The sequence below is a fragment of the Microtus ochrogaster genome, chromosome 5 (genome assembly GCF_000317375.1).
Source record: "Microtus ochrogaster isolate Prairie Vole_2 chromosome 5, MicOch1.0, whole genome shotgun sequence".
Lineage (NCBI taxonomy): Eukaryota > Metazoa > Chordata > Mammalia > Rodentia > Cricetidae > Microtus > Microtus ochrogaster.
This window is the reverse complement of record NC_022012.1, coordinates 90,692,367-90,707,195: the sequence shown is the minus strand read 5'-3', so window position 1 is coordinate 90,707,195 and position 14,829 is coordinate 90,692,367. Positions and strand designations below refer to the sequence as shown.

At 50.7% G+C, this 14,829-nt stretch overlaps 1 protein-coding gene across 1 annotated transcript in view; it reads right to left on the bottom strand.

Moving 5' to 3' along the window:
• Positions 1-14,829, bottom strand: part of Itga9 (integrin subunit alpha 9) — a 304,511-nt gene that overhangs the window by 289,179 nt on the left and 503 nt on the right. Inside the window, exons 2-3 of the mRNA XM_013346639.2 lie at positions 14,679-14,821; positions 14,414-14,594 (exon numbers count right to left, since the gene is read on the bottom strand). Of these exons, the coding sequence (XP_013202093.2) occupies positions 14,414-14,594; positions 14,679-14,821 (324 nt within the window). The remainder of the gene's footprint in view (positions 1-14,413; positions 14,595-14,678; positions 14,822-14,829) is intronic.

The window sequence follows — 14,829 nt, the reverse complement described above, 5'->3', positions numbered from 1 at the left end:
AAGAAGAAGAAGAAGAATTCTCGAAGAATGAGCAACTCTGAAGCCACAGTAAAAGAGAAATCCATCACCCACAGGAGTCAGAAAGTGGCTACAGGAAGCAACGGGCTATGGGTCCACCATGTCCCAAATGTTATCACCACAATCCTAGAACTGCCATCTGGCACCACCGCTTCCAGACCATTCCTAGGTTAGCCAGGCAGGAAGGAGCCTAGAGAGCAGAATTCTCAGGTACTTGCTTCTTCCATCCTAAAGTCAAGACTTGAGATGAAACGTTTGCCCGAACCTAAAGCAAAAAAGGAACCTGATGGATTCAAATGCTTTTCCAAGCCCAGAGTGCTTGGTGGTTCTAGCCACAGCTGCTGATTCAAAACCTGCTAGCATCCCTCTGGTTCATACTTCAACAGGCCCAACAAGAAAGGTTTCCCCAGACCCTGTGACGTGAGCTAAAGAGACACATGTGTATACGCACGTGCCTGACACACACAGGGTGGAATACAAATGCCTCTGTGTTTACCGAACATTGTGGCTTCCTTGGCAGCCCAGGGCTGGCTCTTTACCTAGGCCACAGGCCAGCAAGACGGCTGCAGCAGGCCAGCCCCGGAGTGTGGCCTGTCTGAAGCTCAGCTGGCTGCTGGCCAAGCTGATTCTGAGAGACAGATTACAAGTGCTCAGAGTTCAGGATACGCTGACAGGATGCTACCCGCTTTTTCTTTCTTTGTCCTCTGGGCTACAAAGTCATCTTCCAAACTACTTTAAACATCCTCACATCTCCACCGTCCCCTAGAAAAGGCCATATCTTTTCTCTGTATAGGTACCCTAATGAAGGACCTAGGCATCTCCAGCCACAGCCTCCATCAAATAGACATCAAACCGTGTCCCTCCTCTGCTTGCTCCTTCAAATGTGGTCTTATGGAAGCACCTATGGGAGTTGCTGACATTATCCCCATTTCACAGATGGAGAAGCAGCTGACCAGGGCTGCCCCTGACACTTGTTCCAGACCCTAACTGCCTGTTTATCATGTGTTCCCATGGCAGCGTGTCACCCAAGCCTCCTCCAGCTCGGACCATGTGAGCCAGGAAGGAGGAAAGGAAGCCAGCAGGTGCCCAATGCCCCTCTGCTGCCAGCTACTCATGTGTGTGACTGTGCCCAAGGAAGTCCAAGGGAGGATTTGTGGGCACTCTGAGGTTAGAACTTGGCTCTGAAGCCTGTCACTTCAAGACTAGGGTATGGTACATAGAAAAAAAAAGAGCCTTTCTATTCCGCAGGCTCACAGGACAGAAGAGGTAAAACTTCGGCCACCGACTTGGTTTTCTAAAACAGTGACATTGCCAGCATGCTGCTAACCAAAGGTCCACCTCCCTAGTAATTAGCTCATAAATCTCTTTGGAAACATACACCCATCTATTTATCTACCAGCAACAGCTAGGATTACATGAGCCTGGTTCCCGATGAAGGCAAATCCAGCCAGGCAATTTCGTGCGTGTGTTCCACTCTGTGAGGCTGGGTTACACTGAGCCAGACAGTGGTGGGCTCTGAGCCCAGCGTCCATGTCCAGGGTACTCTTTCTCCAGCCCCTTCACTGTTCCCTCATAGGCAGTCACATGCTCCCCAACATAGCTTTGAGGCCCAATACAAAAATCACAATCTTACTTAAAATAGGTTGAGATTTGTGTGTGTGCACATGCACTTGAGTGTGTGTGACTGCAGAAACCGGAGGTTGACTTTGGGTGTCTTCCTTAATTGTTCTCCATCTCTTACTGACCTTAAGCTCAACAATTTGTCAAGACTAGCTGGCTAGTATGCCCCCAGGATCCACACCTCCATCCTCACCCCCGTGCTGAGGTTACAGGTACAGACACCAGGACTACCTTTTCATGATGCAAGTAGGGCCTCATGCTTGTACAGCGAGCTCTTTAGCCCACTGAGCCATCTCCACAACATCACTTACAAGACTGGAGTGCGTGTGTGTGAAGTCAGTTGTGCATTTTAAATGTGTGTGTACTTTGCAGATGACAATGTCACACCACAGTGTCTAAAGGATGGGCACACTAAGCATCGGCTTCAGTGTCTCCCACGTCTCTAGCGGATGTGCGTTCTCAGCTCTCCTCTGCCAGGTCAGACTGGCTGCAAAGGCTCCATCGCAGCCCCACCTTCCTCTGAACTCTCCTCTCACATCTGCAGGTCAGTTCCTTGGAGAGCAGGTTAGGTAGAGGTATAACTGCTTCCTGGAGAAGGCCAGTGTCTCAAGGCTCCCCCCCCCTTCCTCCCTCCTTCCCTCCCCAGCACCCACACCGCAGGACAAAACTACAGCCAATTCGATGACAAGGAACCAAGGAACGGGGATTACAAACTTCCCACCCATTAGGTTTGTTTTCATGCATATGATTCCAAACCAAAGCTGCCCCAGGGACCCGTGTTCCAACAGCAGGAATGGAGCTGAATCCGTGTATCTAATGCAGAGAACCCAGGGAAGCACTGCCTGTCCCTCACCAGACACAAGACAGCTAAGCAGAGTGGAGAATTGTGAGCCCTCTGACCACATGGCAGGCTTCGTTCTAGAGGGAGAAAGCAAGAGGCCGGTGCTTACACCTGAAGCGGGGACCAGAATGCCCCAGGCAGTTCCTCTTTCATTTCAGCGGTTCAGGAAGTCAAGCTCCAGGTGGCTAAGCCGTGGGCTTGCTAGGCACATTAAACTAACAGTACTACACGGGTTGTCTGTGAGTCCACGGTGGTGTGTGTGTGTGTGCAGGAAAGCATGCACATGTGTGTGTGCGTGGTGATGTATATGTTTGTGAGCTGGTAAGTATGCACGTGTGTGTACAATGATATGCCTGTGTTCACAAGTGGTGTGTACATGGTGGTGTGTCTGTGCGTGGAGTTAAGCATACATATGTGTGTGTTCATTTTTGTGTATCTATGTGTAGGTAAGCATGCACATGTGTGAGTAGCATCTATATATCTTCCTCTATTGCTCTCCATCTTATTTTTTGAGACAAGCTCCCTCACTGAACCAAGAGATCAGTGCTTTATCTAGAATAACCAATAAGTCACAGCAATCCTCATGTCTCTGGCTCCTCAACCCTGGGATTCCAGGCACGTGCCACATTGGCCTGTTTTTTATATGAGTGTTAGGAATCAAATCCAGGTTGTCATGACTGTATAGCAAGTACTTTATGGGTTGAATCATCTCACAAACCCCTCCACTTTTGGAGAGAGAGTTTTTATGCATCAGCCTGGTCTTGAACTTACTATCGAGCCAAGGATGACCTTGAACTCCTGATCCTCGTGCTTCTGTCCTCAGAATGGTGAGAATACAGATGTGCACTGCCAAATGTGGGTCGATGCAGTGCTGAATTCAATACATGTGGCACAAGTACTCTTCCACCTGAGCCTCATCCCTAGCTTTCTGTCTGCATCTAAGCATTGTGCCCAGTACAAGATTTACAGGCCGTATCCTCCCTCCATCAAGCTGCATGACCTGCAGTGTGTTTACTGAACACTCTGAGCCTCAGTTTCCTCTGCTATCAAATGGGGAGGAGTGAAAATATACCCACAAAGGATTCATGTGAGGCTTGACTAAGAGAATGTTCTAAGGCACCCAGCACAGTGCCTGGGACAAAGTAGCTACTCAAAGAAGCACTTCGATACCAAGTAGAAGTGGGCAAACACTGACATCTCACTTGTCCCTGCTCCAACTCTTGGCAGCACCCCAGGATCTCCCGGGTCCTTAGAACTCAACTCTATTTTTTGCTACTCTAGGCAGGCACTTATTCAGGCTTTCCGCTGACATCACAGAAACCCAGAGATGGTGAGGGTGATTTCACCACTAGTCCCATTAGGGAAGCAGCCACTGTCTTCCACCCTTCCTGTACCCTGTCCGGTTCAATGGAATCCTCCCTCCAGCTCCTCGCACTGAGAGGCAATCTCTGCTTCCTCCTCTCTGAAACTTGCATTAGCCAATAGGATTTGAAGGAAGATGAAGGGTTGACTCCCGGGCTCAAGTGTGCTCTACTGGCTCTCCTGGCACCCTGCTCAGTCCCTTGTGCCCAGCCCAGGCTAGCCTGCTAGACAACAAAAGACACGGAGAGCAGAGATGAGCCTCCCAGTGGAAGCCAGTCCTGTACCACTGGCCAACCACCCCCCACAGAGATTGACTACTGAGTCCTGAGAGAGCCAGGCTCAGGATAGAACCCTTGCTGATCCCAGCCTAACCTGATAGTCATGGAATCCTGAGATTCAGAATGAAGGTTGGTGACACCCATTGAGTTTTAGGGTCATTGGAAAGAACAGTTTATATTTTTAAGGGAATTGGGCTTTAATAACTGACACTCGTCTATTTGCTGCTGAGTCTGTTCCAGTCATTCTGACCGGCTGCCGAGAAGGATCTCAACGGCTCTGCTTGCTTCTTCCTCTATTTTCCTTCCTCCAGAGGACTCTCCTCCACAGCCAGGACCACGGACTGTGACTGAGGGCTCTGACCTGTGAGAGGCATAGTTGTTGTTGGAAAGACCTGAATGGTTTGCCTAAAGTCCATTGTGATTGACTTGGTTAGATTTAGAGTCACCATGGAAACACACCTCTGGCTGTATCTATGAAGATATTTCCAGAAAGGGTTAACTAAGGACGGGAAAACCCATCTTAAATGTGATCAGGACCAAGACAGACTAAGGTAAAGATTGAAATTCAAGGCGAATTGATTGCTGGTATTCATCTCTCTGCTTCCCTACCGTGGACACAACGTGACTGGCCACTTGGAGCTCCTGTGGACATGCCTTCCCCACCATGATGGACGGTATACCTTTAAACTATGAACTAAAACTAATACACCCTCCTTGTCAGGTACTTGGTTGCAGTAACTAGAAATATAACCACTGCACTGTCTCAGGAGCTGGCCAGTTTCCTCCAGCCACATGACCTTGGACAGGTGCCCTCGCCTTCTCTTTTCTTAGCTCTAGAATAGAGACATTTCAGGGCTCCCTTCCAGCACAGGGATATGATGGACTCCAAAGGGAAACAGCAGATGTCAAAGTGTTTAGGGGCCCTACACCACAGGGTGGGTGGATTGGAGTCTTTCATTTGTAAGGCCAAAGATTCACAGAAATGCTCCTGAACGAGGTATTGAGCCATCTCTTTCCTCCTTGGGAACTTACTTCCTTGAACAAGGGCTTGATTAGAGTAAAGGGAAAGTGGGCAGTATTCTGATCCACAAAAGAGTTGGATTAGTATTAACTTAGACTGACCTGGATCCAAATGACAACCTTACCCATGTACTTGCTGGATAACTTTGGAGAGGTGATGTGGGATGTCCTTCTGAATGAATAAAGCTGTTTCAGCCAATGGCTTAGCAGAGTAAAGCCAGGTGGGAAATCAGAACAGAGATATATAGAGAGTAGATGGGGTCAGAGAGATGCCATATAGCCACCAAAGAAGAAAGACACCCATGGGAACCATTGGAACCTTGCCAGTAGGCCACAACCTCTTGGTGATGCACAGATTAATAGAGATGGGTTAATTTAAGATATAAGAGCTAGCTAAAAATATGCATAAGCTAATAGGCCAAGCAGAGTTTTAATTAATACAGTTTCTGTGTGGTTATTTCAGTTCTGGGTGGCTGGGAAACGAACGAGCAGCCTCTGACTACAGACAGGTGAATTAACCTCTCTCGTAGCCTCCTCTGCATCAGGCTAACAAAGCACATGGTGCCTTGGGCACACGGAAGTAGCCATCAAAGGATGGTAAAAAACTGAACTGTAGCTTGGAGGTAACGAAGGGAAGAAGAGGCACAAAGAGAGAAGCAGAGAGCGTTCTAGTCCACCTGAGGGGAGGAGAGTGTGGAGTGGTGTGGGGCATGCTGGGAACAGGCACCAAGGGAGTCAGGTAGAGGAGGACTCGTGACCAAGGGCCATGGTCCCCTCACAGCTGAGAATATCAAGTTCACACTGGAGTCCAAAGGAAACTGCCTGGCAGGGATGAGGATATTCTAAGTGATGTTTGTGCCCTACACTTCGGCTAATGGACTCTTAAAACAATGGACCCCCCAGAAACTGGAATTCCCCCAGGAATCTCATGCTGGGAGAAGAAAAAAAAAAAAAAACGCTGAAGTATGATCCAGCCAGAGGGGGAAATTTTCACTCGGAAAGAGATTCCACGGTGTTGACAACTTGGGGAACCCATCTTCCTGGAGTCCCAAAACGATGATAGGTAGGAACATACCTCGCCTGGGACTACCTAGACAAACATAACTCTGTCCTCTGTTTAAATCGTTACCTCACTTGAAGAGGGGACATCACTTGATCCCTCGCCACCCTCCCCGATGTGGTCACATGGAAGAAATGTTGTTCTGCTTTTCACTACCCCTTTGGCTGTTTTAATGGCTAATGGAGAATGGGTGGCTGAGCCCAGCTTGGGGCACGGACTATGACCACATGTCTGGTAACAGCACCGCAAGCTTAGGCCTCTGGAGGATCAACGTCAGAGTCTCTGCATCCTCCTGTTGTTTTCCTGCGTTCATTTTCTTCTCCAAGAAAAATGGAGCAAGGCTTTCACATCCCGGTGTCTATAAGATGGTAAAAATATAAATAAAAATATAAGATTCTCACCATCTCAGCCCTTAGAATCACAGGCATATGGAATGGTTGTGTTTATGCTCATGTGTATACATGTATGTGTTCAGAGGTGTGTAAAGGTCAGATGACAAACTTGGATTCGTTCATTTCTCAGGCACTGTGCACCTTCATTTGAGATGGTTTTTCTCATTGGCCTGGAACCCACCATGACAAACGCATGGCATCGGATCCCACATTTTACGGAACTCAGATCCTCATGCATGTGTGGCAGTGTGCAGACTGAGCTACTCAGCCCCACGGTTAATCTTAATTGGAATGGGACATGCCTAGATTAGCAAAGCATGCTCTGGGGGGGTTTGTGATGATGTTCCCAGAGATGGCTACATCTCAAGAGCTCTGACTTGGTGGATGGGTGTGTACCTTCACACCTTCAGGGCATCATTGGAGTGGAAGGGCATGAGCCAGGGTCTCATTGGATGCCTCGGGTCCCTCTCTGGACAGTGTGTCTTTGGAGTACACATCATGCTCTAGTACCTCCGTGCTTCCTGCTGTACTTCCTTCCACTGTGAGGGGAAGAATGTTCCTCTGGGCTGCTTGCCTGCCCTGCTTCCATTCCCGCTGGTGAATGTCTATCCCGCTGCTGGCATCCTCCTCCACGGACGTCAGAGCTCAGCTTCTGCAGCCTTACTCAGTGAAGGGGAAGACTTGTGTCTGACTCTAAGAGAAACTTCTGGGTCATCAGCTTGAATCTAGACCTCATGAGGTATCTCACTTCTCGGACTAGACAGCTAACAAGTCTAGGCTTTTTTCCATGCAGACAGCCATTGTTGGGCTGCTCACTGTAGTGGCATTTCATGTGTATTTGAATAAATAAAGCTTGCTTGAAGATCAGAAAAGAAAAGCAGCCACACTGGCCAGTCTTAGAGACCAGGCAGCAATGACACACATCTTTAATCCCAGTAGACACACTAGATTGCTTATAGAAACCAGGCGGTAGTGGTGCACGCCCTTAATTCCAGAACTAGAGAGGATTATAAAACGCGAGAGACAGCTTTTAGTCTCAGTCTCCTGAGATCGCTGGAGGCAGGATCGCCATTTCCGACTGAGGTCAAGGTCAGAGCCAGGGGCTGGCTGTTTGCTTTTCCGACCTTCAGATTGAACCCCAGTATCTGTCTCTTGAGTTTTTATTAATCATGCTTCACCCCTACATAATGTTTTAAGAAATACCTCAGCCACACACCCCCATCACCATAAAGCTCTCCCCACGTGCACTGGTCAGGTAATCATGGACCCAGTTAACTCTCGGAAACCGTGAGCCAAAGAAACCTTTTCTCCCTCTTGTGTTTTCTGTCAGGAGTCTTATCAAATAGATGAATTAAAACAAGACCAATAACAATTTACTTCCAATACTTGTGTGGGGCCTGGGGTGGGAGCCCAACCGAGCTCTTGTGACCCGGGCAGGTTCTGCCTGCCCCCAGCTCTGTAGGACATCCAAAACTCTAGGACCCACAATTCATAGGTCTTTGATTAAGGGTCCTGCTGTCACACTAAGTCTTTCTGGCATTAAGATGAGTGTTCACATAGCCTCTTTCCTTGTTGCCACATCAACATCCATTCTGGGTCCTCCAGTTCCCACCAGTGAATAAGAAAGCTCCCGTCTGGAGAGCAAATGGCTGCCCCCAAGGCTGACGATACATGCAGGAAGATAAGTTGTTGCCCCGGACACAGGGACACGCAAAAAGCACAAAACTTATTCCCTCCATCTGCTCTCACCCCTGACGCCTTGCAGGCTACCCAGGAGCCGCATTTCCCACCTGTTGCTGTAGCCATTGTTGCTAAACTCACACACAACACAAGTTCCTTTGTCTCTCCAGAACAGCAGAGCTTGGGGACCAAGTGAGCCCCTTCCGACTCTCAATTTCCCCCTCACTCAGTTTCGCTCTCACTCCCTACGACTTCTTCTGGTACAAATGAAGGCGGTGAATAAAACTGTTCTACCTTGGTTGTCAGCCAAATCCACTTGCTTAAAAAGATCTACAGTTCCTAGACCTCAGTGGTTCAAAGTTAGGGAGCGCTCCGTGCTTTCAATGTCCCTCTCCTGAGCCCTCTGATATCAGAAAGAGACCCAGAGAGCCAGCTGGTGGCAAAATAATGTGGACCCTGCTTCCAGGTCATCTCCAAAGCCCATTGTCATGTCTAAGTCTCCGGGGTTGTCTGCAGTGGAGGGAGACTCGGCTAATTGGGCTGGGGAGCGGACTCAGTTGGCAGGGTTTGCCTTCCGACCCTGACGACCTGACTTCAGTCCCCAGAACCCACACTACAAAGCCAGGTGTGGTAACATATGCTTCTTTATAATCATGACTCCTCCTTGGCAAGTTTTAGGTCAGTAAGAGACCCAGCTACAAAAAGCAAAGGGGGCGGAGTCTGAAGAATGGCAGCTCAGGCTGTCCTCTGGGCTCGTACATGCTGACACATGTGCATGAGCACACACCAACATATACACTCTTAACCAAATTCAGTTACGCCTGTGAATAAGGCTGGCCTGACAGCCTTCCCCAGCAACACTCTCTGGAGGAATTCTTTTCATTTTTGAAAGTTACAGTCAACTCCGTTGGAGGTAAACGATCTCTGAGAACACTGTTCCTGCTTTAAATAAACACGAACACAGAGCTTTCCACGCGTTATCAGAACAGACTCGTCACAGAGGACAGGAGCTGGCTGGGGACAGCCCTTCACGCTTTCACACTCAGTCTGTCTTCTGGCCCTGGAAGGTTCTCCCTTGGGCAAGAAGGTGATTCAGCACCAGCTGGGGAAACAGCACCCTGCCTGCTCTCAGGGCCTTCAGGGAAACCTTCTGGTTCCCTTAGAACGGAGACCACATGCGTGTGCTTTTCGCACCCCCCCCCCCAGGAGACTGAGGAAACACATTCTGCAAGACCAGAGAGGTCTGGTCTGAGTACAGCTATCCAGAGAAGCCTCTGAGGAAGTGGTTGAATGCCGTCCCTCGGGAGCTCAGAGCTGAGCAGAGGGGTTCACTGAGCTGACATTGGTTAGGGAGCTTGTGAGATGGTAGGGCTTGTATCACTTCCGATGTTTCCTCACAGAGATTGACAAGACCAGGTGGGGTTGGGGAGCAGAGCCCCAAATCCCAAGGCCCTCTTTCCAAATCCTTCACCTCCTTTGGAATTCCCCCCTCCTCGCTCTGAGTAAACATCCCATGTCTGCCTCCCCTCATCTGGAGCCTGTGGTGCAGCTGATAACTTTGCATGAGGCACAAGGTGAGAGCCTCCGAAACAGTGGTGACGTTTCCATTAGCACAAAACAGGCGACATCAGCGTTCTGCAGACAAAAAGAGAGCTCACCCCTTCCACGCTCCTCAAGTTTTCCATGTAAGCACCTTGCAGAGGTTTTCATAGTTAAACGTGCTAAGGACCGACTTTTTGTCATTCCTTGGGTCTCCTTTGTTTCTTGCCTTGCTCTTTAGTCAGTAGGGCCTTGTGGGCGTGATGAGCTTTTCCCTATTTCGGCTGTCCCAGACATGGCCCCTAGCCATGTGGCCCCTCATGCATGACTGTGAGACTGAATTCTTAATTCTGTTTAAGTCCATTTGTATCTACGTCACAGTACCGCTGGCAGGTGTCAACAGCACTGGGCAGCCCTGTCAGAACTTTGGGTTCTCAGCTCTAAATGCAAATGGAACCTTGGATCTGCTCTGACTCCTTTCTCAGTGATGCTCGGGCCAGCCTGCCACTTCCAAATGTTCGTTCAGTGACTGAGCACAGCAGTCTTGCTGTCCCAGGGGAAGCAGGAAGCGTGTCGTCGGAGAGGAAGCCAGCGCACCCAACCACTTTGGACTCTAGAGCATGGGGCAGGGACGGGAGGGGGGACCAGGCTCCATTTATTTTTATCACAGAGTGTTACAGTTGTCGGCTGTGCAGCTGAGAAACTGCTAGGGAGGGGGACAGAAATTGGCTTTGTCCATGTTCCCTGGCACCTACTTCTGCTGTTCAAAGGGTGCCAGAAGAAGCAGGGTTGGCAAGGGTGGGGACGAGAGAGTTCTGAGTGTGCAGACGCTCTCTGGGTGTCATCAGAGAAAGAAGAACACTCAGCCACTTTCATGTCTGCATCAAAACTGATACAAATGTCATCGGGTTTGTATGGTCCATCCGCCACGGGGACAGCTCTTGCCATCCAAGGTATGGTGACAAAGGTCTGTCACATAAGTGCCTTGAACAAAGCTGAATTTGGCTGTGTCCTGGGTAGGATGTGATGACAGGGACCAGACTCCACACAAGGGGTTCTGAAAGGCAAGGTCACCCCCGTTCTCTCCACAGGCATTGACCTCCCCCAAGAAGAAGCAGATTGGGTTCATAAAGAACTCAGTTACAGACCCAAGAGCTGACAGCTCCCTGTGGGGTTCTTCATAAGCTCTGCGGCACACACCCAACTGCGGGCCTTGTAAAGCAGGCTGCAGATTAGTTGGGCAGTGGTGGCGCACGCCTTTAATCCCAGCACTCAGGAGGCAGAGGTAGGCAGATCTCTGTGAGTTTGAGGCCAGCCTGGTCTACAGAGCTAGTTCCAGGCTAGTTCCAGGACAGCCAGGGTTGTTATACAGAGAAATCCTGTCTGTCTCAAAAAACCAAACCAAACGAAACCAAACAAAACAAAACCAGGCTACAGATCTGACTTGGACCCAGCTGGTCATTATTAGAGGCGATAAACCTTTCTGAACTTAGATCTGTGGGAAATCTTAGGGATCTACTCTTGAAGAGGCAGCCAGTCCCTTCCTCCTCTAGGTATGCCCCTGCATCTACAACCCCCAGGGTGCACCCAGCCACCACAGAGCTAAAAGCAGCAGGGCCAACAGCCGTGGATATGAGTCAAAGTCTACACTGTGAGCCAAGAGGAACCGTTTCTCTGTGTAAGATTACTATCTCAGGCGTCTGCGACAGTAACAGCCCTTGTGCTATAGCACAGCCTGGACCCCTTGGCTCTACCACCTGGTGTCTGGGCTCTCCCTGTCCTCTCTAGCACGTTCCCTTCCCTGTGTACAACACATCCTTTCACCTGGGAAACAGGGAGCTCAACAGCATGAAACAAATGTCTGGAATCACATAAGGACTTCGCTCTGTAGACCAGGCTGACCTTGACTCACAGAGATGCACTTGCCTCTGCCTCCTGAGTGCTGGGATTAAAGGCGTGCGCCACCACTGCCCCACTAGTTATCTTTTCCTGTGCAGATTTCAGTGTCTTCTCTGGTAGAAACCCCTCACCTTCTGAGTACGTGATTCTCTCTACTCTCCCACTGCACCAGACTAAACAGCTATCAAACTCCAGGACCTGAATGCCCCGGGAGTTTCCCGTTTCATGAGAACTTTTTTGATACAATACAGAATACTGTACAACTGTCATGCTTGCTGACCCAGGAATTCTGATTCCAGGAATTGATTGGGAGGAAATAATTAAGAATGTCCACAGTATGTCATTGTGAGAATGCTTATACATGCTATTACAATTTTAAACAACTGGGAACGACCTGATGGGTCTAAAGGACAACGGGCTCAGAGGTTGTCCAATACTAAGAGACTTAGAATCAGTCCCCAACTCAATCAACCAACCCCAGAGTTGAGAGTTAGGGCAGAGATTTGGGGTAGATGCATATTTCACAAGACTGGACTCCTACGAATTTACAGCGACCAGCTTTAAGATTATTCTAAAAGTATAGGAATAAAAGTAAATACGGGGCTGCCAGCGGGGCTGGCGTAAGTCTTTGTCTGAAGTTTTATTAACCTTAACAGATCTAGTTCTAGAAAAAAGTAGGAGAGAGGAAATGGGAAGTATCTCCTGCTTCCAAGTCCACATGCCTCCGAGCAGAAAGCAGCGTCAGAAGACATCATACTTGAGAGCCACGATAAAAATGTCGGGGAGAAGGTAAGAAAAACGCAGGGAGAAAGGTTTTGAGAAGCACCAAGAGAAGAAGGTAAGAAAAGACAGAACAGGGCATTGTCCTGAGAGGGCAAACAGCTTCAAAGAGATTTTTATAGTAAAATTCAGGGTGCCACTGAAAATGGGGAGATCAGCGCTCCAGTGCAGGGAGTGGCTGGGCAGGAGGGGACATGTCTGAGCTCAGCAGGCCAGCTGCTTGTCCCCACAGAGATGCCTGACCCTCTCCTGACAAGCAAGGTCAAGCCCCAGGATTGCCACCCACAATGCAGACTGGGCGCTCAGCATCAAGCCAACCACCTTTCCCCTGAGATCTATTCACAGCCTCTTTCAAAATCAAAGCAAGACCAACACCTTGTCTCTGGGGGATCTCCTCCTATCTGGTTGTTCCAGCTGGAGAGGCTGTGACCAGGTGACAGGAGCCTGGTCCCTCTCCCTGGAACCCTAGCATCGTTGCAGGGCACAGTCGTCCAGTCCAATCTCGTAGTTTCCACACAGCTCTGGTTCCCATTGCTTTCCTCAGCAGCCCCCCTACCCAGAACAACCCATCTATTTTTGACAGTTCCTTCCATATACTTAATGCCAATGCCACACTTTGTGGGGCTCTGGGTTGAATTCTACAAACCGTTTCTACCCAGCCATAATCTGTACCAAACGCAGAGCCCACAGTGGACCTGGAGTCTGCCGAACAGAGGACAATGTTCTGCCCGATTTGCAAAGGAAGGGTTTGGCAGATGCAGGAAGCAGGGGAGGTTGGTCACTAGAATGAATGTCAGGAAGGGATGTAGATGAGAGCCACACACACACGGACTTTAAAAACCGCTTCTCTTGGAGGCCGCTCTCCTAAGGTCACGGTTGTTAATAAGGACAGTCCCAAAGTTTCCTTTCCCCAGGGTTCTGGAGGACCCCCCATCCACAAGCCCTCATTTCCTTCAGCAGTGTCCAGCTCTGAGTAGTTTCCCGATGTATTGCATGCCCAGGGCACACGCGTTACTAATCTCCCAGCATGCTGCCTCTAAGGATGCTCGCTCACACTGGATAACACCATCAACTCAAACTAGCTGTCACCTGGGCCCACAGCAACACGTCATCTAAAACGAGGTTGGGAGCTACCGACAATTGGACTCTCGCTGCAAAGAAAAGGTGGGCGTGGTGAGGCTGCTTTATTCCAAGGAAGTGGGCTAGGCGGGTACCCATCTCCTAAGCACTCCTGCTGTGGGGTCAGTTGACTTCGCTAATGATGCTTAATAAAGGAGAGACTTATTCTTTTTTGCAGGCCCACCCATCTCGTCTTGTCAGCAACTGAACCCCTGATCCAAACAAAACTTCATCCTCTTAAATCCTGTCGCCAGATTGGGGTGGCACGTGGAAGATGAGCTCCATGCTAACCACCAGCTGCACAGCCCCCCTTGGGGGGCTTCCCTGCCTTCCTTCCCTGCATCCCAGATTCTTTTGGAACTTTGTGCCCCCCCCCCCCGGGTACCTGGCCTGAAGATCCCCGCGTTCCCCAGGACCCATTCCAAACTCTGTTTCCTGCGCAGGCAGTTGCTCTAGAAGGACATGGAGTGATCCCCGAGAGCAGTCCGGCCTCCTGGGGGCCCTTAGGGGAGGGGGGTATCCGGGGCGCTTGGCCAGCCTGCGGCGGCCCCTCGAGAGCATACAGCCCAAGTAACTTTGCTGAGGCGAGAGCGAAACCGCGCCTCATAGCACCGGGAGAGCAGGGACCCCAGGGACACCCCCACCCCCTGCCCCGGTCTCCTGAAGCAGGCCAGGATGTCAGCGTGGCCGCCAGACATTTAAATCGGCCCCACGGGAGGCGGCATGGAAGAAGCCGGAAAAGCGGCTGCCGCCTTGCGGGACTGCGGGGTGGCCGCCGGGGTCGAGGAGCCGCGGAGACACTCACCAGCGCGTGTTGTCGTGGAAATGCTCCAGCACCGCGTAGCCGAAAAAGGAACCCGCCGGGCCCTGGAAGCGCACCGGGCGCTGCGCGTCGAGGTTGTAGGCGCCGGCCGGGACCCCCGCGGCCACCAGCGCCAGCAGCAGCGCTCGGAGCCCCCCGCGGCCCGGGCAAGGGGGAGGGCCCGCTCACCTCGGTAGCGGCGGGACGCGAGGTGGCACGCGGCGAGCAGCAGCGCGGCCACCAGCGCCAGCAGCTTGGCGCTCCTCACGCTGAAGTAGTGGTTGATCTCCCGCTTGCCCAGGGTGTAGGCCAGAGCCGCCATCTTGGTTCCTCCATGACAACAGTGCGCGGCGGAGCGGGGAAGGGGCGCCGCGCAGGGGCAGCACCGGGGCGGCCGGCGCGGTAGCCAGCCTGCGAGC